The sequence below is a fragment of the Aethalodelphis obliquidens genome, unplaced genomic scaffold, assembly GCF_003676395.1.
Source record: "Aethalodelphis obliquidens isolate GAN/ISIS:26980383/991018 unplaced genomic scaffold, ASM367639v1 scaffold85, whole genome shotgun sequence".
NCBI classification, from domain to species: Eukaryota; Metazoa; Chordata; class Mammalia; order Artiodactyla; family Delphinidae; genus Aethalodelphis; species Aethalodelphis obliquidens.
The window spans coordinates 6,093,727-6,117,029 of record NW_020838029.1 but is presented as its reverse complement, the minus strand read 5'-3'; the positions used below and the strand labels follow the sequence as shown (position 1 = coordinate 6,117,029).

Here is a 23,303-nt window from a genome sequence, read left to right as displayed (position 1 = left end):
TGGAGAACACAGATATGAAAAATAGTGAGGCAGTAGAATTGGGGGAACTTTTTCACAAGTTCACACTTGTTCAAGCACAGAGAGATCTGAAATGATTTTAGATTTCAAGCTTTTGTAATTAAGTCCAAACACACAAGGTGGTGCAATATATTAAATAGATATTTAGAAAAAGGGTAAGTTGTGACAAAGCGAGAGAGTGGCATGGACATGTATACACTACCAGACGTAAAATAGATAGCTAGTGGGAAGCAGCTGCATAGCACAGGGAGATCAGCTCGGTGCTTTGTGACCACCTAGAGGGGTGGGATAGGGAGGGTGGGAGGAAGGGAGACGCAAGAGGGAAGAGATATGGGAACATGTGTGTGTGTATGGCTGATTCACTTTGTTATAAAGCAGAAACTGGCACACCATTGTAGAGTAATTATACTCCAATAAAGATTAAAAAAAAGAAAAAGAAACTTTGGAGAACTGGTAATGTGTTCAGTTTTAAACATTCTGAACTAGTGAGAAAACTAGTCTAAAAGGAAAGTTTCATTATGGTTAAGAAGTTCAGAGAAGCAGTTAAGGCAGGAGATTTAGGTATATTGTTTATCACCATACATAGAATTATAATACAGAAATTAGTTTAAAATTCTGAGAGTGGATAAGAAAGATAAGATGTAAGATTAGATTGAAAAGTTTTGTGTGGTATCCCACAGGGACCGATAATTAATTGTTCAAGTCAGTTACATTAACTCCAATCAGCAAATATATTATGCAGCCATTCTGTGCCAGGTACCATTCTAAGTTTTGAGGATACAATGGTAAAAAATATAAACTCACTGCCTTTCCTCTAAGAACCTATAGAATTCTTTGAGAACAGATCTTTATATCCATGATTAATAGTTTCCTATTACCTAGAACATATAATTTCAACTCCTACTTTTGGCATTTAATTATCTAAATGACTTGAATGAACCATTATTTACTGCTAATAGGCACATATACTTTTTGTTTACTCAGTGTAGTTTGACCCTTCTTCTGGAAACAGCACGTTTTACTTAAAATTATTCTCTCCCCAACCCTCAATCTATGGGTTTACTTGGAGAGAGGGTGGAGTATTTGACCCCACCTGTAGTTCAGAGTGGGCATGTGACTGAAAGCCAGCCCATCTGAGCCTTTTATGTCAAAGACCACAGTTCAGAAGGGGACAACTGGCCCTAATCACACCATCCAGACCTGAAGAGACTTCTGGAGAAGGATGGTAATGTTGGAGGAGGTCATGGTGTAATGGGGAAGAACAAATCTGATTCCATAAGGGATCTGTTTCTTTTACTTTAACCTTTGTATTCTATTGCTTTTGCTACAAGTTAAGAATGTTGCTTATAGCCTGAAATATACAGGATAGTCCATTCTCAAGGCTCTGCCCTTTAAAGATGTAACACTTTTCCATTCATATAGAGATAAAATGTTGCAGAACAGAGAATACCATTTGTCTTATTGGAGGTTTATAGGAACACTGTGACCAGACCTACTTAGACAGCTACAAGATCAATGGATTCTGGCACCAAGAAGTTTGTAGCAACAACCATACACACGCACTCCTTTTCGTATAAGAGAAGCTTGAATTCTAACTCTGGGAAGATGGTTCTTTGGGATACTAGTCCACCATCTTCTTGATCTGCTGGCTTTCCGAATAAAGTCACTATTCTTTGCCCCAACAATGCATCTCTTTATTTATTGGCCTGTTGTGCAGCGAGCAGTTCAAGCTTGGACTCAGTAATACTGGAGAGGATATTACCATAGATTGACCCATGAAATGGACCTGGGCATCTGGGGGCTCCTCATCCCCTTCCCTGTCCTTGGAACTTATGTGCTGTCCACCATTCCCACAGCTAGAGCCATTTTCAAGAATGCAGCCTTGAGAGAGTAAGGTCGTATTGAGACCATATGGACAGTGTACATGACTAAACTCAGTTAAGCCTCTATATAAACTTTAAGATTCTGGTGGGCAGGTGTGGAGATCCACTTGTCTTGCAGCTGCCCAACACAAGCCTCATGTTAAGTTCCCTTGCTTATTAAATCTGCCACCTACCAATCTGGAATGGCCCAGCAGCCACTTCTGAATCTATCACTGGTGGATCAGAAATGGCAAAATCCTTGAGACTGAAAGCAGATGAATTGGACTAACAGAAGAAAAAATATACAGGAGAGAACTGCTATGAAAAGGTGGCACCAACTCTAAGGGTAGTGTAGACTTGAAGGTAGTGGATCTAGCAAACAAGAGGGAGCCTTGGGATAACAATCAAGGTAATTGGTTGTAGTACCAGAGTAGGAGTAGGCCATTGGGCTAGTAGCCAATGATATGTCAGGAATAAGTCCAAACACAAACATAAAAACATGTAGAATAAAACCCTCTGTTAAAAGAGAACACCCAATTGGGCATAAATGAATGAATGAATGAATGAATGAACTCAAGATACATGGTTTCAATTAAGGGATACAAAAAGACATACCAAGCAAGGGCTAACAAAGAGAAAGTAGGTGAAGAAATATTAATCAGATACAATAGATATAATCATCTAAGAAGATATATGCCATGACACTTTATGCAGCCAGCAACATAGCTTAAAAATATATAATACAGGGGGCTTCCCTGGCAGCGCAGTGGTTGAGAGTCCACCTGCTGATGCAGGGGACACAGGTTCATGCCCCAGTCCAGGAAGATCCCACATGCTGCGGAGCGGCTAGGCCCGTGAGCCATGGCCGCTGAGCCTGCGTGTCCAGAGCCTGTGCTCCGCAACGGGAGAGGCTACAACAGTGAGAGGCCCGCGTACCGGAAAAAAAAAAAAAAAAAAAATATATATATATATATATATATATATACACACACACACACATATATATATATTATATATATATAAAATACATAAACAAAGAAATACAAGGAGAAACTGATAAATCCTTGGTCATAATGTAAGAAAATAGCATATTAAGTAAATAACTAGACAGGACATGGAGACTCTGAATAATACAATTAATGAGTTTATCTAATAGTTATACATAGAACTATATACCTAGCAGAAAACACCCTCTTTTCAAATATACATGGAATATTAACAAAGCTCAAACAAGAGTCAGACAAAATTTCAAAAAACAGAAATCACACACATTCATTGATCTTAATGCAATAAATCAGAAATTAACAACAAAAGAATACACAGAGACACCTTCTACCTAACTCTTAGGTTAAAGAGGAAATTAAAAAGGAAATCTCCTATTTAAAAATGAACAGTTAGAGTACTATTTCTCAAAATTATATGATTATATCCAAGTGGTACTTAGAGGAAAATGTATAGTTTTAAATAGATCTTTTGGGACTTCCCTGGTGGCGTAGTGGTTAAGAACCCGCCTGCCCATGCAGGGGACACGGGTTCGATCCCTGGTCTGGGAAGATCCCACATGCCGTGTAGCAACTAAGCCCGTGTGCCACAACTACTGTGCCTGTGCTCTAGAGCCCACGTGCTGCAACTACAGAAGCCCGTGTGCCTAGAGCCTGTGCTCTGCAACAAGAGAAGCCACCGCAATGAGAAGTCTGCGCACCGCAACGAAGAGTAGCCCCCGCTCACCACAACTAGAGAAAGCCTGCACACAGCAACGAAGACCAGACGCAGTCAAAAATAAATTAAAAAAAATATATATATATATATATAAAACTTGGCAAAATCTTCGAAACAAAACAAGGAGAGCATACATACAAAAAAAAGTTATAGGTTACTCTCTCATAGGAACAGATATATAAATGCCCTAAATTGGAAACTAGTATGTGAATCCTGCAATGTACAGAAAGAGTAATTTATCATGATCAACTGGGGATGATTCAATGACAGAAAATTTATTTTTACAATTTATTCTATCAATAGGTTGAAAAAAAGAAAAACTACATGTTCATTAATGCCCAATCAATGATAAAATTCAATAATCATTTCTTATTTTAAATATATATAATTCTTAGCAAACTAGGACTAAAACTAGGACTTCCGTAACTTGATAAAGGCTATCTGCCAGTAGATTAAGGTGAAACACTAGCAATGTTCTGGTTAGAGCAAAAAAAAGAAAAAAAGAGATGAGAATGGTTACTATCATTGGTACTATTCAAGCTTACACTGGAAAAGATATGAAAAGAAATAAGATATAAATGTTGGAAAGGAAGAGGCCAAAGTATGTACTTGAAAATAACGTGAATACCTACCTAGGAAATCCAAGAAACACAACTGACAAATTATGGGAAACTAAGAATGCAATTCAGCCATGTGGTTGGATATAAGATGGAAATTTGAAAATTAATACTTTTCTTAAACAGGATTAGAAAATAAAAATAGAAAACGAGGTATTCAAAATAGCAACAAAAACTATAATATTCCAGAATAGGCCTACCAGGATATGTGGTGTAAGAATTACATTAAGAAAACTACAAAGCTTACTGAAAGACATAAAAGAAGACTTGAATAAATGTGGAGAGATCATGCTCATGGATGGGTAGGCTCAGTTATACTTAATCTATAAGCTGAATTTAAGTTCTCAATAAAAATCCCAAAAAGATTTTTCATAGAACCTGACAACTTGATTCTAAAATTCACCTGGACAAGAAAATAATCAAAACAGTTCTGATAAAAGAAAAGTGAGGTGAAACTTGCCCTCCCAGAGATTAATATATACTGTGATGAACTGTATTTATTAAAAGGTTTGGGACTTCCCTGGTGGCGCAGTGGTTAAGAATCCGCCTGCCAATGCAGGGGACACGGGTTCGAGCCCTGGTCCGGAAAGATCCCACATGCCGCGGAGCAACTAAGCCCGTGCGCCACAACTACTGAGCCTGCACTCTAGAGCCCGTGAGCCACAACTACTGAAGCCCGTGCACCTAGAACCCGCGCTCCACAACAAGAGAAGCCACCACCGTGAGAAGCCCGTGCACCGCAACGAAGAGTAGCCCCCACTCGCAGCAACTAGAGAAAGCCCTCACGCAGCAACAAAGACCCAACGCAGCCAAAGATAAATAAATAAATAATTTTAAAAAATAATAATAAAAAATAGGGCTCCCCTGGTGGTGCAGTGGTTGAGAGTCCGCCTGCCAATGCAGGGGACATGGGTTCGAGCCCTGGCCGGGAAGATCCCACATGCCGCGGAGCAACTGGGCCCGCGTGCCACAACTGCTGAGCCTGCGCTCTAGAGCCCGTGAGCCACAACTACTGAAGCCCGCACGCCTAGAGCCCGTGCTCCACAACAGGGGAAGCCACAGCAATGAGCAGCCCGTGCACCACAATGAAGAGTGGCTCCCGCTCGCCGCAACTAGAGAAAGCCCGCGCGCAGCAACGAAGACCCAATGCAGCCGAATATAAATAAATAAATAAAATTTATTAAAATAATAATAATAATAAATAAAAGGTTTAAGAATAAACAAATTCACTAATAGGGCAGAATAGTGTCCAGAAATAGACACACACACATATGGTCAACTCAATACACCAATATACTAAGGCAGTTCAGTAGGTAAAGGACCTTCTTTTTAATAAATGGTGCTAGAAGGGCTGGATATTCATGGGGGGGTGGAGGATGATCTTCAACCCCTATCTCACTTTATAACCAAAAACTAATTCAAGATAGATTATACAACTAATGTAAAAGTTAAAACTATAAAGCTTCAAGTAGAAAACATAGGAAATTATCGTCATCACTTTGGGTATGCAAAGGTTTCTTGGACAGGATACCAACAGCTCTAAGCATTAGAGAAAAAAAACGATAAACTGAACTTCATCAAAATTAAAATTTTTGTGCAAATCAAAACTACAATAAGATACCACCTCACACTGGTCAGAAAGGCCATCATTAAAAAGTCTACAAATAACAAATGCTGGAGAGGGTGTGGAGAAAAGGGAACTCTCCTACACTATTGGTACAAATGTAAGTTGGTGCAGCCACTATGGAAAACAGTATGGAGGTTCCTCAAAAAACTAAAAATAGAGTTGCCATATGATCCAACAATCCCACTCCTGGGCATATATCCAGACAAAACTATAATTCAAAAAGATACATGCACCCCTATGTCCATAGCAGCACTATTCACAATAGCCAAGACATGGAAACAACCTAAACGTCCATCGACAGATGAATGGATAAAGAAGATGTGGTACATATATACAACTGAATACTACTCAATCATAAAAAAGAATGAAATAATGCCATTTGCAGCAACATGGATGAGCCTAGAGATTATCATACTAAGAGAAGTCAGAAAGAGAAAGACAAATAACCATATGATATCACTTATATGTGGAATCTAAAATATGACACAAATGAACATACCTATGAAAGAGAAACAGACTCACAAACATAGAGAACAGACTTGTGGTTGCCAAGGGGGAGGAGGGAGTAGGGGAGGGAAGGATTGGGAGTTTGGGATTATGTAAAGTATTATATTAAACAACAAGGTCCTACTGTATAGCACACTATAGTCAATATCCTATGATAAACCATAATGGAAAAGAATATGAAAAAGAATATATATATGTATAAACTGAGTCAGTTTGCTGTACAGTAAAAATTAACACAACACTGTAAATCAACTATACTTAAATAAAATTTTTTTAAAAAGCTGTGATGGGGAATTCCCTGGCGGTCCAGTAGGTAGGACTCAGTGCTTTCACTGCCGTGGCCCAGGTTCAGTCCTTGGTCTGGGAACTAAGATCCCACAAGCTGCGTGGTGCAGCAAAACAAAACAAAAACAAACAACAGAAAACTATAATGAGATGTATTTGATGCCCACTAGAATTTCTAAGACATCTTTATTTATGAAGCTGTGATAAGATGGAACTTTCAGTAACATTGCTGGAGCATAAAACAGTACAAACCATATTACAGAATTGTTAGGCACTTTCTTATAAAATTAAGCATATATCTACCTCTTCCACTCCTAGGTAATTACCCAGGAGAAATGAAAATGTATGTTAACAAAAAGACCTGTACACGAATGTTCAGGGCAGCCTTATTCATAATAGCTAAAAACTGGAAATAACCCTAATTTCCATCAATAGGAAAACTGAAGAACAAATAGTGGTATAATCATATAATGGAATACTACTCAGCAGTACAAAGGAACACATTATTAATCAAAGCAAGAACATGAAAAAAATCTGCCCAAAAAATCTTAAGTTGAGCAAAAGAAGCCAGACACATGAAAAAATTATATGATTCCATTTCTATGAAGTCTAAGAACATGTAAAATTAATCTATGGTGATAGAAGTCAGAAAGTGGTTGCTTAAAGTGGAATGTGGGAAGGGTGGATTGACTGGAAAAAACACAAGAGAACTTTCTAGGGGAGATGGAAATGTTTTTTATCACGTTTTCATTGGTATTTACATGAGGGCATATAACTATCAAAACTCAAGAAATTGAGCATTTAAAATATGGGCATTTTATTGCGTATAAACTTTACCTCAAGAAAAAAGTATATAGGAAGAAATACACACATAAGACATGAATCGAAAGATTAAAAAAGTTAAAAAATGAGACTAAGAAAAATATATGCAACAAGGGATTAATATCTAGAATACAGAAACAACTCCTGAAGTCAACAGGAAAAATAACAAGAAAAACAAGAAAAAGTCAACCTGAAAGAAAAAAAACCAAAACAAAGGGTATGAGCAGGGAATTCACAGAAATGGAAAGAGAAATGGCCAGTAACATAAAAAGATGCTTAATTTCATAAGTAATTGGGGAAATACAAGTTCTATAAAAATAACATGCAATGTTCAAGATAGGGGAAAATAAAAAAGGTCAATAATATCCAATATTGTCAACGGTACAGTGAAACATAGTCTCATATATTGTAGGTATGTGCATACTGGGACAGACATTTTAGAGGACAATATTTAAAAGTATTTAAAAATCTGAAATGTGTACACCCTTCAAACTAGCAATTTCTCTTCCATGTATATAACCTAGAGAATACTCTCACTTGTATATCACATACAAGGCTATTGACTGAGGCATCATTTTGCAATAGCCAGGAACTGAACAACCTAAATGTCAGTCAAAACAGGAATAAACAAACAAGGTAGACTTTGTATACTGTGGAATCCTAGATAGCAGTTGTAAAAATGAGATAGACTTATATACTAATACAAAAAGATTTCAAACATATATTGCTGAGATAAAAGCAAGCTGAAAAACAATATATGCAGTATGATAGCATCTATCTTTAAAAACAACAGGAAAGGGCTTCCCTGGTGGCGCAGTGGTTGAGAGTCCGCCTGCTGATGCAGGGGACACGGGTTCATGCCCTGGTGTGGGAAGATCCCACATGCCGCGGAGCGGCTGGGCCCGTGAGCCACGGCCGCTGAGCCTGCACGTCCGGAGCCTGTGCTCCGCAACGGGAGAGCCCACGACAGTGAGAGGCCCGCGTACCGCAAAAAGCAAAAACAAACAAACAAAAAACAGGAAACACCAATAAAAATATATACACAGAAAAACATCTTGAATGCTACCCACCAGGCAGGTAAAAGTAGTTACCTCTAGATTAGGATTAGGTGGTAAATCAAAGGGGATTTTATCTTCATCCATATTGCTTATGTTTGTATACCAGGAATTGATTCTTGTACTACTTGTGTAATTAAAAGGAAATAAATTGATTTAGCAATGCCAAAATTTTAAAAGGCATATAACAAATGTATTACTAAATGTGTGTGTGTGTGTATATATATATATATATATACACACACGTATATAGAAAAATATCTGGTGATGATACACACCCAACTTAATAGCCATGGTCAAACAAGAGCCTGGCTGAAAACTTAAAAGAAGATCTGGGGAGTGAAATGTCCACTGGGGACTTTATTTTATTTTTTTAATATATTTTTAAAAAATAAATAAATAATTTATTTATTTTTGGCTGTGTTGGGTTTTTGTTGCTGTGTGCGGGCTTTCTCTAGTTGCAGCAAGTAGGGGCCACTCTTCGTTGTAGTGCACGGGCTTTTCATTGTGGTGGCTTCTCTTGTTGCAGAGCACGGGCTCTAGGCACTCGGGCTTCAGTAGTTGTGGCACACGGGCTTAGTTGCTCCGCAGCATGTGGGATCTTCCCAGACCAAGGTTCGAACCCATGTCCCCTGCACTGGCAGGCGGATTCTTAACCACTGCACCACCAGGGTAGTCCCTCCACTGGGAACTTTACTTTATTTAATTTATTTTTTAACATCTTTATTGGCGTATAATTGCTTTACATTGTTGTATTAGTTGCTGCTCTATAACAAAGTGAATCAGCTCTACGTAAACATATATCCCCATATCCCCTCCCTCTTGCGTCTCCCTCCCACCGTCCCTATCCCACCTCTAGTCCACTGGGGACTTTAAAAAGCTCTGATATATTGCTGGAGAAAGCCATGTGCATGCTCAGGAAAGACCTAAAAATGTCAGTAAAGACCTAAAAGCCCCTCATCTTGTACCCTCTGGCTGACTTTGAGACCCTGCTCAAGAAGTAGAGACTAAGAGTTGTAAAGAACCTTAGCATTTAAGGTAAGCCGCAACACAAACTCAGAGCCCTAGGCAAATGCTGGAAGAGTTATAGGTTAAAGGCATTTAAGGAAATGAGACCAATCACTAGCTAACTACTAAAGTAACTGAGCAGACACTTCTGTGACCACAAACTATAGGGAGTTGTAGAATTAGTCCAGTAAAGTCATTAAAGGTATAAAAACAGTAAGTTAGATTTATTTTAGGAATACAAGATGGCTTAGCATCCAAAAAGCAATTAATGCAATATACCAACAGAAGAACCAAAATAACGTGATCATGTCAATAGATGATGAAAAAACATTTGACAAATTCATGATAAAAACACTCAATGAACTAGGTATAGAAGGGAATTTCCTCAACCTGGTAGGGGCATCTGTGAAAAACCCCCAGCTAACATCATACCTAATAGTAAAAGACTGAATGCTTTTCCCCTAAGATCAGGAACAAGACAACAATATCCACTCACGCCACTTCTATTCAACATTGTACTGGAGGTTCTAGCCAGGACAGTTAAACAAGAAAAGTAAATAAAGGTATCCAGATCAGAAAGGAAGAAGTAAAACCATCTCTGTTCACAGATGACATGATTTTGTAAACAGAAATCCTGAAGAATCCATCAAAAAAACTATTAGAAATAACAAGCTCAGCAAGCTTGCAGGCACAAAATCAATATACAAAGCTCAATAAATAATTTGAAAATGAAATTAAGTAAAAACAATTTCATTTACAAAAGCATTGAAAAGAATAAAATATTTAGGAGTAAATTTAACAAAAGTGTAAAACTTGTACTCTGAAAATTAAAAAAAATTTCTATTGAAAGATATTAAAGAAGACCTAAATAAATGGAAAGACATCTGATGTTTATGAATTGAAGGACTTGAAAGAATTGAAAGATGCCAACACTCCCTAAATTGATCTACAGATTCAACACAATCCCTGTGAAAATCCCAGCTGGCTTCTTTGCAGAATATGACAAGCTGACCCTAACATTCATATGAAAATGCAAAGGACGCAAAACAGCCAAAACAATCTTGAAAAAGAACAAAGCTGGAGCCCTCACACTTCCCCATTTCAAAATTTATTACAAAGCTACCGTAATGAGGACAGTGTAGTAATGGCATAAGGATACACATATAGATCAGTGGAATAGAACTGAGAGTCCAATTGCTTCTTGACAAGGATGCCAAGACAATTCAATGGGTAAAGAATAGTCTTTTCAAAAAATGATGCTGGGATAACTGAATATCTACATGCAAAAGATTAAAGTTTGGACTGCCACTTTACACTATATACAAAAATTAACTCGAAATGGATCTCCGACCTATATTTAACATTGAAAACTATAAAACTCTTAGAAGAAAACAGAGACGTAAATCTTTGTGACCTTGGATTAGGCAATGATTTTTTAGATATGATGCCAAACACCAAGCAACAAGAGAAAAAACAGATGAATGGAATTCATCTAAAAATTTTAAATGTGTGCTTCAAAGGACATCTTCAATAAAGTGAAAAAGCAACCCAAAGAATGGAAGAAAACATTTGCGAAGCATAATATAACTGATATGGGGCTAGTATCCAGAATGTGTAAAGAACACACACAACTCAACAATAAAAAGATAAATAACCCAATTTAAAAAATGGGCAATGAATCTGAATGGACATTTTTCCAAAGATGATACACGAATTGCCAAGAAGCGCATGAAACATTATTAGCCGTCAGGGAAATGCAAACCAAAACCACAACGAGGTACCACTTCATACTCACTAGGATGGCTATAATTAAAGACATAATAAAACTAAGAATATGGAGAAATTACAATCCTTTATATATTGTTGGTAAGAAGGTAGAATAGGTACAGTTGCTATGAAAAACAGTCTGACAGTTCTTCAAAAAGTTAAACATAGAGTTATCATTTGACTGAGCAATTCCACTTAGGTATATACCCAAGAGAAATAAAAACACACATCCACACGGAAACTTGTACATCAGTGCTCATAGCAGCATTACTAATAAAAACCAAAAGTGGAAACAACCCAAATGTCCATCAACAAATGAATGGATAAATAAAAACTCAATATATTCATGTAGTGGAATATTGTTTGGCAATAAAAAGGAATGAAGTACTGATACATGTTACAACATGGATGAACCTTGAAAAGATGTTAAATGAAAGAATCCAGTCACAAAAGATCACATATTGTATGATTACATTTATATGAAATGTCCAGAATAGGCAAATCCATAAAGATAGAAGGATTAGTCACTGCCTGGAGGTGGGGTGGTGGGGGGTGGACAATGGAAAAAAATGAGTGACTGCTAATGGGTATAGGTTTCTTTTGGGGGTGATGAAAATATTCTAAAATTTATTGTGGTGATAGTTGTACAACTTTGTGAATATACTAAAAAATCACTGAATTGTACACATTAAAAAAGTGGGTTTTATGGTGTATTAATTACATATTAATTTTTTTTAAAAGAAATTTAAACAGCTACCATATGACCCACGTATAACACTCCTAGGTTATACCTAAAGAGAAATTAAAACATTTGTCCACACAAAAACTTATATATAGATGTTCACAGAGCAATATTCAAAATAGTCAAATTGGATACAACTGATGAATGGGCAAACAAAATGTTGTATATCTGGGGCTTCCCTGGTGGCGCAGTGGTTGAGAGTCCGCCTGCCGATGCAGGGGACACGGGTTCGTGCCCCGGTCCGGGAGGATCCCGCGTGCTGCGGAGCGGCTGGACCCGTGAGCCACGGCCGCTGAGCCTGCGCGTCCGGAGCCTGTGCTCCGCAACGGGAGAGGCCACAGCAGTGAGAGGCCTGCGTACCGCAAAAAACAAACAAACAAAAATGTTGTATATCTGTACAATGGAATATGATTTAGCAATAAAATGAAGTGATGATATACACTGCAACATGGATGATCCTTGAAAACCTTATGTTAAGTGAAATAAGACAGTCACAAAAGACCATAAATTATATGATTCCATTTGTATGAAATATAGGTTAGTGGTTGCCTAGGGCTAGAAAATGGGGTTGGGATGGGGAGTGACTGCTAATGGGTATGAGTTTCTTTTTGGAGGTGATGAAAATGTTCTAAAATTAGATTGTGGTGATGGTTGCACAACTCTGAATATACAAAAGTCCACTGAAATGTACAGTTTAAACAGGTGAATTTTATGGCATGTGAATTATATCTCAATAAAGCTGTTAAAAAAAACTCAGAGGGCTTCCCTGGTGGCGCAGTGGTTAAGAATCCGCCTGCCAATGCAGGAGACACGGGTTCGAGCCCTGGTCTGGGAAGAGCCCACATGCGGCAGAGCAACTAAGCCCGTGTGCCACAACTACTAAGCCTGAGTGCCTAGAGCCGTGCTCCACAACAAGAGAAGCCACTGCAATGAGAAGCCTGCGCACCACCACGAAGAGTAGCCCCTGCTTGTTGCAACTAGAGAAAGCCTGCGTGCAGCAACAAAGACCCAACACAGCCAAAAATAAATAAATTAAATAAATAAATTTAAAAAACAAAAAATAAAAAACCTCAGACTGTACACCTAAAAAAAGATAGAGGAGGCAAAAGAACCTTTAAAAATAGTCTTAAGAAGGATAAATCTCAAAGTTCAAACATAGAACAAAAAGGGCACTTTTAAATACATTCAGAACAAAAAGCTGAATGAGGAAGAAATAGGTCTCTGCCCTGTGCCAGCAGTATAATAATGATAAATGACAAAGAGGTAAAATTCCTCAATTACTATTTCTGCTTCTGCCTTCTCAGTTCCCAAGAGGGAACTGAAGCCCAATATGAGTAAAGAATCATTGTAGTAAGGTAGTAAGCAAGAACTCAGCTACTTTAATAAGAGTTCAAATGTCTTGGACCAGATGAATTATAGCTGAGGGAACTGAGAGTAATTTCAAACAAGAACACTGAAGCTATGTCAGTGATATTTGAGGAATCACAGAGAAGGATGTTCCGGAAGACTGGGCAGATGTAATTTCAATTTTCGAAAAAAGAGAGGTAAGTTAATTCCATAAATTACACACCAGTCAGTTTGATATAAGTCTTCTAGATTATTATAGAGATGGCTGGCAAGAACCTAGAAATGGAAGAATAAGCACTAGAAGCCAGCTTGAATTCACTTAGAAAAAGTCAATTTAGGCTAATCTTTCTTTCTTTTTTGTACTGTTACTAAGCTGGTAGCTATGAAAAATATGGTAGACATATAGTATATCTGGACATTAGCAAGGCATTTGAAAAAATCTTTTATGAGATCCTTAAGTACAAAATTGAGAAATGGGAGCTGGTTGTTAATTTTTGTTAGCTAGATTAATAACTGCTTGAAAGACCATTCCCAAAGCATGCAGATTACCAGGTCATTATCATGCTAGACGCAGGTTTCTAATAGTGTATACCATGGGGTTCTCCTAGCCTTAGGAGCTTCATCATTTATATCCAACCACTTAAATGAAGATATGGAAACCATGCTGATGAGGTTTATAAGTGACAACATCTGGGAAGGATAGTGAATACTTGGGATGACAGAATCAGGATATTGATTTTAATTATAAGTAGTTGGGAGTAACAAAACAAAACAAAAACTAAAACTTGCCTGGGCCAGATGAAATCAAACCAAGGACCAGATCCAAATCTCACACCTAAATTAGAAAATGAGTGCAAGGGAGAGAAACAATTTTTCACTGTTTCTGAAATCAGCCTCAAACTTGAATTGTAGTTACTGTTAGAATGTGACCTGAAATATTCCGGTCAAGACACCAACAACAGCAGTAAGAGTACTAGAAGTTTTTATCTATGACTGTAGCCTTAATTATTCTCACCCTCTTTTAGACGATCCCCTTCGGCCTTGGTTTTCTTCTGTCTTTCTGATCCAGCAAGGTCTACAAGATGCAGCTTGGAGCGAAAGCTGCTATTCCTGTGATGATAACAGGACACAAGTGAGAATGGTACACAAGCTTGAGGGTAGGTGAGTATCAAAGCTCACCTGCCAGTTCTCATTTCTTTCACATCAGTCCAAATGGCTCCATTCATTACTCATGCTCAGAGTACTGATGTCTGGTTATTTTTCAAATCAAGAAGCAAGCTATTATTCAACTTTAGTATAACTAATGTTAAAAATCTTGACTCTTACTTGTAACTTGAACTTACTTGTCACTTTTCTTTCTTTGCTCTATGGAGATTGTAAAGATAGCATGAGATCGGGATGACTGGGAGTTCATAGCTGTGGAGGCCACAGTCCTACAGTTGTTGCCCTGCTCCAAACAGGAAACAGTATCCAGGGCGACTAAAACAGTCTTCTCAGTGAGTCCCACAATCTAATTCAGAGAAAGAAAAAACTCTCTTATGATTCGACTTCAAATACTTCATCAGAAATATAAGGATTGGTGGTTTAAAAAATAATGCCTTGATGTTCCAGTAGAACCTCAATAAATAGTCACAGTAATAAGGGCTGGGTTGTTTTAAAAATTTATTTTATTTATTTTTGGCTACGTTGGGTCTTCATTGCTGTGTGTGGGCTTTCTCTAGCTGTGGTGAGTGGGGGCTACTCTTCGTTGCGGTGCATGGGCTTCTCGTTGCGGTGGCTTCTCTTGTTGTGGAGCACGGGCTCTAGGTGTGTGGGCTTCAGTAGTTGTGGCTCACAGGCTCTAGAGCGCAGGCTCAGTAGTTGTGGCGCACGGGCTTAGTTGCTCCATGGCATGTGGGATCTTCCTGGACCAGGGCTCAAACTCATGTCCCCTGCACTGGCAGCTGGATTCTTAACCACTGTGCCACCAGGGAAGTCCCATAAGGACAGTTTTAACTAGCAACTCTGTGATCACTGCAAACCAAGGTCTCCAGTCTTCGCTGGGTACCTCCAAAACAAGGATGCCAGTCAATACTAGAGCTACAAAAGACCTCTAGATTTTATGGTAGCAATGGATATGTGCCTTCCAGGGAGCCCCAAGTGAAGGTAAGTTTTGGCCCTAAGGACAGCAAGGGCAACACAAATAGCTATGGTTATTTCTCTTTGTTACATTCTCCTCCATGTGGCCCTGTGTTCCTCCCTATATCTTGGACCCATTTTATACCTCATACTCACTAGGGAAAATAGCATGGTACAATTTCCACTGGATTAGGAAGCCAGGAAAACAGGGTCCTAGGCTTGGTACTGTATCTACCCAGGAGAATTTGTACAAGTTAAAATTTCCTGGAGCCTCTGGAGATTGAACTAGATGATTACGAAGTCCCTTCTAGCCTCAATATGCTATGATTTTATTACCCCATAGCTCCCAAATCTATATCTGTGGCCCTAATTTCTAGTCCTATACTTCAAATTGCCTGCTACTTACACTTTGACATCAGTAAATTATGAAACCAAACTCATCTTCCTTCCACCAATACTGATTCTCTCCACTACTTCTTCGTTTCTACTAAGATCGCTATTCTCAAAACCTCAGATTCGCCTTTAATTCCTGCTATTCCCCCATATCTCACCTATCACCAACTCCCAGTCATTCTTCTTTTGAATCCATTGTTTCCTTTTCCTTTCCACATCTACCTGCCTAATCCAGGCCCATATTACTTCTCGCCTGAAAAATAAGGCAACATTTCCCTAAATTTTCCTTCCTCATCCTAGTTTTTCTCCTTTTCAATCCATTCTTGTTTAGCCTTCCGAAAGTCCTGCTTCCTAAAATGTCACCAAACTCCTAAGCCCTATGCTAGATAATGAGGGTACAAAGAGATTTTAAGATACTCTCCTAACCTCCCGGGAGCTAACCTAGTCGGAGATATACACGTAAGATAAAAACTTGGTAAAAGTAGCCAGTGCAATCCTTCATTTGGAAGTATTAAGTAGCTTACATACTATTCACAGGGATAGAAACTAAGCTCTTTAGCCTGGCTTCATAATCTGGTCCTAACATACCTCCTATTACTTCCCAACCCATATCCTCTAATGCAGACAGACCGATCTAGTCTTATTACCCCCAGGAATATATTTTCTGCTTTCCTGCTTAAGCTATTCCTTACTACAAGAATAACCTTACTTCTTTACTTACTTATATTCCATCCATCCCAACTGAAGAGTGCTCACAAACTTGTCCTTACCCTTCCCAATTTGAGTCAGAAACTTAACACTTCTCTGTATTGCAAACTTTCCCTCAAATAGTGCTTGGGATTTAATTCCTGCCTTGGTATAGGACATATAAAAGATCTTAGTACTGGGTCAAGAGCCGGCTCAGTACCAACATTCTTTCTGGTGACAGCATGCATTTTACCCAGGTTTCTTATCCCCACTATCCAAACTGTCTTTCTGTAACCCACGCTTATCAGGCTTTCAAAATAAGTCTGATTCTTCAAGCCTTGCTTTAGTGCCTGGCTAATGACCTAACGACCCAGAAGGAAAAATATTTCTGTAGCATAGGCATCTGCCCCTCAAGCACCTGCACCCTAAATTTCAGCTTTCTCTGCAGGGAAGAGAAGAAGGAGAGAAAGATGGATAAAGTATTATTTTACCGAGTTTTCCTAAGTCTGTACTACCCTATTCTCATCTACTTCCCACCTCAAATTCTCCCACTCCTGAATACTCAAGCTGCTGCTAGAACCAAGCTCTGCCTGTTTTCAACACTGGCTCCTGGATTTGGTCCACTCCCATATACAATACTCCCAACCTTGCCTCAAACTTTGTTCAGCTACAGCTCCTCAGCCTACATCTATACCATGTGATGGAAGCCTCTCAAATAAGCGATCTCTTCTTCCTATGGTACTTATAAATTTAAAATTTTTGTATCGTCTTACTTTCTAAATATCATTCCAGAGATCTAGCACAATGTCTATTACATTGTTGTCTAACAGAATTTACTATGACCATGTTTTATATCTATGCTATCCAATACAGTAGCCATTAGTCACGTAGCTATTGAGCACTTGATATGTGGCTGGTAACTGAGGGACTGAATTTCAAATTATATTCAATTTTAGTTCATTTAAGTTTAAATAGCCATTTGTGGCTAGTGGCTACCATACTGGACAGCCCGGCCTCAGAACTCTGTAAATAGCCAATAAATATTTAATTGATATTAGCATTCCTTCAAGAGGTAATAGGAAGGTGATAAAACTTCTTTCCCCACAAAAGTTCCCATCTAGGAATTCTAGGTTAACAAAGGGAATTAGGACCACACAAAATCTGAAGGACTGAGATGTTAGTAGTGATTTAAAACCACAGTGGCAAATAAAAGGAATGTGAACTTTAGTAGTGGCCAACATTTTAAAATAACATCAAATGAGAGAAAAACACACCTTTATGCCTTCCTTAGGATCCTCCCGTATATTTATTTGAGGGGCTTTCTCACGAGATGGGCACAGAAGATCCAAGATTTCTTCATTGTAAATCTGGTATTGTTGAAAACAAAGTGGTAAAAACAAGATGTTAACAGTGGTAATTGAGGAGTGGTGGGACCACAGGTAATTTTTAAAATTCTTTATGACTTTCTGTATTAAAAAATTTTTTGCAACAAACATACTATTTTTATAATTAAGAAAAGGATTTTAACACTACATGTAACCATTTGATACTCATAGGAATAAATTCACATATTACTTGTAACAAAATTGAGACTGCTCTCTTGAGAGAGTGTTTCTCAGGAATAGCAGACACGATGAAAGCTACATGGGTGCCCAAATTCAGTTCTTTGATGGTGTCATGACAACATCACCTTCACCAATTTTGTTAAAATGTAAGCAATGGGTCCTTAGTGGAGGGTGGAAGTGGGAAGCAAAAGGGAGAGGTAGCAACCAATATTTCAACAACAACCAGAACTTTAAGTACTAAAACAGTGTTTGCACATAGTAAGCACCACATTTGTTTGCTATTATTGCTGTTGCTACTATTTAATATAGCAGGTTCCTAAGTTATTTTTACATTTGGTCACCTTGGCCACAACTGGGTTAATCAAGAGTTTCAAGAAGGTTAATCTTAATGATGTTTAACTCCCCATCTTCCACCTCTATACCTCCTATACCAACTAACATATTGAGATTCAACTTCAGGATGAAGTATTCACATACTATTTATAATTGCATGTTTAAATTATATACATTTAATTATTGCTCCTTAAAGATAAGACATCTTATCACTGCTATGGAATCAACCAGCTAGTTTCCCAGAAGCCATAAGTTCCCTAACTATGTGTTTCTGGTGTCATGAGGTTAGATATAACTGGTCAGTCTACTTGTATACTGATATATAATTGAATGAAAATACCCACAAAGGCAGGGACTTCTATCTGTTTTGTTCACTGATATATCCCAAATACCTAGAACAGGGCCTGTAACATGTAGGTACTCAATAAATATCTGTTGAATAAACACTCTGTCATCACTTACACAGCTCAATACTTCACCCAATTTTTATAACATTCTTCATGGAGTAGCAACATTATCACTCAAGCCTCGAAACACTAAAGGGATATCAAATATTTTTCTACAGACTCTACAGGGAATCAATAATAGAGGCCAAACTGGAATTAAAGGATTCCTATTATCTTTTTATATGGGAATGCCAACTCCTCTAACAATCGGATTAAACAGACTATTCTGACAACAGGGAAAGAACTGGGTGGGAGCCAGATCCAACTGAGCCAGTGAGTTTTCTCTATCAATTTATTAAAATGCAATTTATTCATTTGAGTCATGCCAGGAAAAACCTGATTTGTATTTATTTTTCTACCCAAAGATAAATTTGAATTCAGAATAATTAAAGATAAATCATTTACCTCCAAGTATGATACTTTCAGAGTAAATTCGAAGTCACTCTTTTTATCAATTTCTTGGAAGAGCAGCTGTATTACTCTAGGAATGACCCCAACTGTTGGTTCATTTTCTTGCTCTGCAGTATATGCACCTCCCATCGAATAGGTTTTTCCAGAGCCAGTTTGCCCATAGGCCAGGACGGTTGCATTGTATCCTGACAAAATAGAAGTCACATGTGCGGTGATGCTCAAATATTTTCAACCAATCAGTACACTCTACTTCCTTCAGCAATTACTTGTAACAAAATTGAGACTGCTCTCTAAACACAAGGGTCTCTTAGGAATGTCAGACACAAAGAAAAGTTATATGAGTGCCATGACTTTGCACTACTCCAAATAAGCAAAGAAGAAAAATATCAAACCTGAATGTGTGCCTCTCTTGATAGCCCTTAAAAGCTAGGAAGTAAAACACTTAAAGATATGACTGAGATAATGAAGGTGGCCAAGTCACTGTCTAAAAGCCATTCAGAGTTTTATAATTCTACTTTCTCTCTACTTGGAACAATTCTAAATTAGGGCAATTAAATGAAAGTTTTAGAAGCTGCAAATAGAAGGGATTCCAACCTGTATTTCTTCGATTAACAGAGTCTTCATTTGAAAAGGCAACAAAGTTGCTTTTTACAGTCAAAGAAAGCATCCCTCCCTATATGAATTCTCAGACTGCATTTGGACCGTATTATCAGGCTCCTCATAGAAATGTCATCATTTAAGTATGATTCAATGTGATATATGTCCTTTGCTTTTTTTTCTTTTTGAAAGAACTTATTCACCTAAATGAAGACCTTGATGTTCTGGAAGATCTTAAGATGTTAAATTGAGATTTTCACTGTAATAGATTGCTAATATCACCTGGCATGACTCTGGGACAAGAGAATAATATTCCATAATCTTCTGTAATACCACAGATATGTATATATAGTAATAAGTGGGGAAACCAAGTTTCAGTACTTTTTACAAAAACTCAGGGTGCTGTTGACCTGACTGAAAAATACTGGCTTTATCTCTGCAAATGAGAGCAATGTTAACAAAACACATAGATATTGGAATCACTTTCTACTTTATACTGCCTCTAAAGACTATAATTCTCATAGTTTCCCAAGTTAAGAATACTAAAGTAGAACTATAGTGTTCTTACTAAGCTGTGAAAGGTACATTCTGAGGAAGATAACAAGATAATGAAGGGTCTGGATACCATATTTTTTTTTAGGAATGGCTAAAGGAAAGGAGGGATGGTTAATTAGAAGAGACTTAGAATCAAATAATGGTCCTCCAAATATGTAAATAGGAAAAAGATTAACTTTAGAGTGGAAAAGTCTGGCAGACATCACCTTAATCAAATGATCAAAATGAACATCAATAGTAATGGAACAAATCAAAATTGTGTGCTGCCTGACAGAATTCAATGAGAAGAATACAGCATCACTTCTGTGATATTCCTGCTAAAGATATATTGATACAACCTGAATCTAATCATAAACTTCAGACAAAACAAAATTGAAAAACAGTTTACAAAATAACTGGCCTGTGATCTTCAAAAGTGTCATGATCATGAAAGTCAAAAGAAGACTGAAGGAGTTTTATAATAAAGGAGACTATAGAAGTAGTACAACTAAACGTAACATACGATTTTGAACTAGATCCTTTTGCAACAAAGGACATTATTGGAACAACTGGTGAAACTTGAATGAGGTCTGAGGACCAGATGGTAGTGAGGTAGCAATGCTAATTTCATGATTTTGATGGTCGTATTGTAGTTACATAGGACAGTGGGACAGAAGTTCTTGTTTGTAGCAAATATACACTGAAGTATTCGGGGGCCATCAGGTCAACAACTCAAGTCAAATGGTTCAGGAAAAAAAAGGTCTTTATGCTGTTCTCGCAACATTTCTGTAAGTTTGAGATTACTGCTTTAATAATTTAAAAATTTGAAACAAAGTATTCAATGTGTCCTGAGCCATGACATCATTTTAAGAAGTGAAAAAAAAATGTGAATAGCTGTTGCTCGGAAGAAGGCTTCTGTTTGTCTAGAGGGATGAACTAACATCATTGGGCAGAAATTATGGGGAAGCAAATTTCATCTCAATATAATCTAAAACAATTAGAGTTGTCCAAAACCAATCAACAGGACTACCCTATGAGCCAGTGATATCCCTGTCAAAGAAAAAAATTTTAACCAGATGCTGGAAGTTCACTTAGAGATATTGCTAGAAAGTATTTTTCTTTGGATGGAAAGTTAGACTAGATGATGTACAAATATCCCTTTCAACTTTAAGGGACTAGTATGCCATGGTTCTACTTCTTTTAAATAGCCCTCTGCTTTGAATCCTGAATAACCACTGTACTAGAATAACAACTAGACACCTCTCAGGCACTGCTCCCTTCTTCAGAACTTTGCCATAGTCTTCAATAACACTAAAGCCTTAGCTTCTGTAATCAAGATTATTAACTGGCCAGGGTATTCGGGGGCTTTAGGAAATCTCAAAGGTTTTAACTTTTAAAATACTTTTTCTTAAAGATAGGAGCAAAAAGTTTAATATTTCTAATGTATTTAAAAGTATGAGGACTTCCTTCGTGGTCCACTGGCTAAGACTCCACGCTCCCAATGCAGGGGGCCCTGGTTCGATCCCTGGTCAGGGAACTAGATCCCACATGCTGCAGCTAAGAGTTCGCATGCTGCAACGAAGATCCTGCACGCAGCAATGAAAATCCCGTGTGCTGCAACTAAGACCTGACGCAGCCAAATAAATAAATAAATAAATTTAAAATTCACAAAAGAAAAAACACAAGTGATAAATGTCAATAAAATATAAAAAGATTTTTTAAAAAGTATGTATGTAGTCATCTATTTCCACTCCTACCCCTGAACTTTGAACTCTTCCAGGGCCCAGAAGCTAAGTTGTTTATCTCTGAATCCCTCAACAGGCTTTGCAGTGCCTGGGCCTCAAGTAGATCCTCATCAGCACCCATCAAACAGCTTAGAATCTAATGAGGTTCCAGAACGAACAAACAGAAACATATACAAGTCAAAGATGAGCAAAACCATAGAAAGCAAATATAGTATAAAACTAGTTTCAAGGGTACAAGTGATATTGGGTTAGTTCTTAGGCTGTGGGCTTTTTGAAGGCAGGACTCATGCTTCATCCATTCCTGTATTGGCAGCACGCAATCACAGTGCCTAACACAGTGTATGCTCAAGAACCGTTTGAAGAATCAAACAGCCTCACCTTTAAATACGCCTTTTATGAGTGGTGCTACTGCTGTATTGAATACTTCCTCCTGTTCAGTAGAAGGGTCAAACACAAAATCGTAGGTAAAGGATTTGTCAGTACCAACCACCACCTAGAGAAGGCAAGGGACAAGGAGTAAGAAAAAAAATGAAAGGCCAGACCACGCCCCTCACTGCCATTTGGCCCCAGCTCTTCAGAGGCAGGCCCAGGACTCGCTACGCACCTGAGGTTCCTCGGGTACGAAGGAAAGGCACATCTGGCAGCCCTCATTAATCTCTTTGGGGACCAGAGGGCGACATCGCAGTGCCACTCTTACAGGAATGCCCTTCACCTCTTCCTTCATGATCCTACCTCGGCACCGTCTCTGCGGAGCGGGGGGGGGGGGGGGAGATGATCGCTGATTAAGTTTGGTAGGTTGGCAGGGGTGGGAAGGCGTTCTTCCTCAGTTCCGGCCTTTCTCGGAGGGTGTAGTGGGTTAGGGAAGTCAGCGGTAGCTTACGGTGGCAGCCTCCCGCTCCCAGCGGGATCGCTGCCTCGGGAAAGTCACTGTCCCTCAGACTTTGCCACGACAGGGCTGCCAGTCAGCCGACCCTCTAAAGAGAGCGAAGTGGCGTCTGAAATGAAAAGGAGAAGCCCAGCGGAGACGACAACAAAGAACCAAAGCCCCAGGGTACCAGGAAAGGCAGATCCTGAGCTAAGGTGTGCCCCCTTAACTCA

At 38.4% G+C, this 23,303-nt stretch overlaps 1 protein-coding gene across 6 annotated transcripts in view; it reads right to left on the bottom strand.

The window, feature by feature from the left end:
• Positions 1-23,303, bottom strand: part of KIF4A (kinesin family member 4A) — a 127,397-nt gene that overhangs the window by 103,981 nt on the left and 113 nt on the right. For 2 of the 6 annotated variants that reach the window (XR_003430095.1, XM_027093649.1), the window contains exons 1-6: positions 22,810-23,297; positions 22,584-22,698; positions 19,324-19,514; positions 17,849-17,941; positions 14,720-14,886; positions 14,392-14,486 (exon numbers count right to left, since the gene is read on the bottom strand). Coding sequence is in view for 5 of the 6 variants with exons in the window: in XM_027093649.1 (XP_026949450.1) it covers positions 14,392-14,486; positions 14,720-14,886; positions 17,849-17,941; positions 19,324-19,514; positions 22,584-22,698; positions 22,810-22,929 (781 nt within the window). In the remaining variant the exon portion in view is untranslated. Of the gene's footprint in view, positions 1-14,391; positions 14,487-14,719; positions 14,887-17,848; positions 17,942-19,323; positions 19,515-22,583; positions 22,699-22,809; positions 23,298-23,303 lie in introns of those variants that run through there. The other 4 variants (XM_027093648.1, XM_027093651.1, XM_027093647.1 and 1 more) reach the window with 4 other exon arrangements.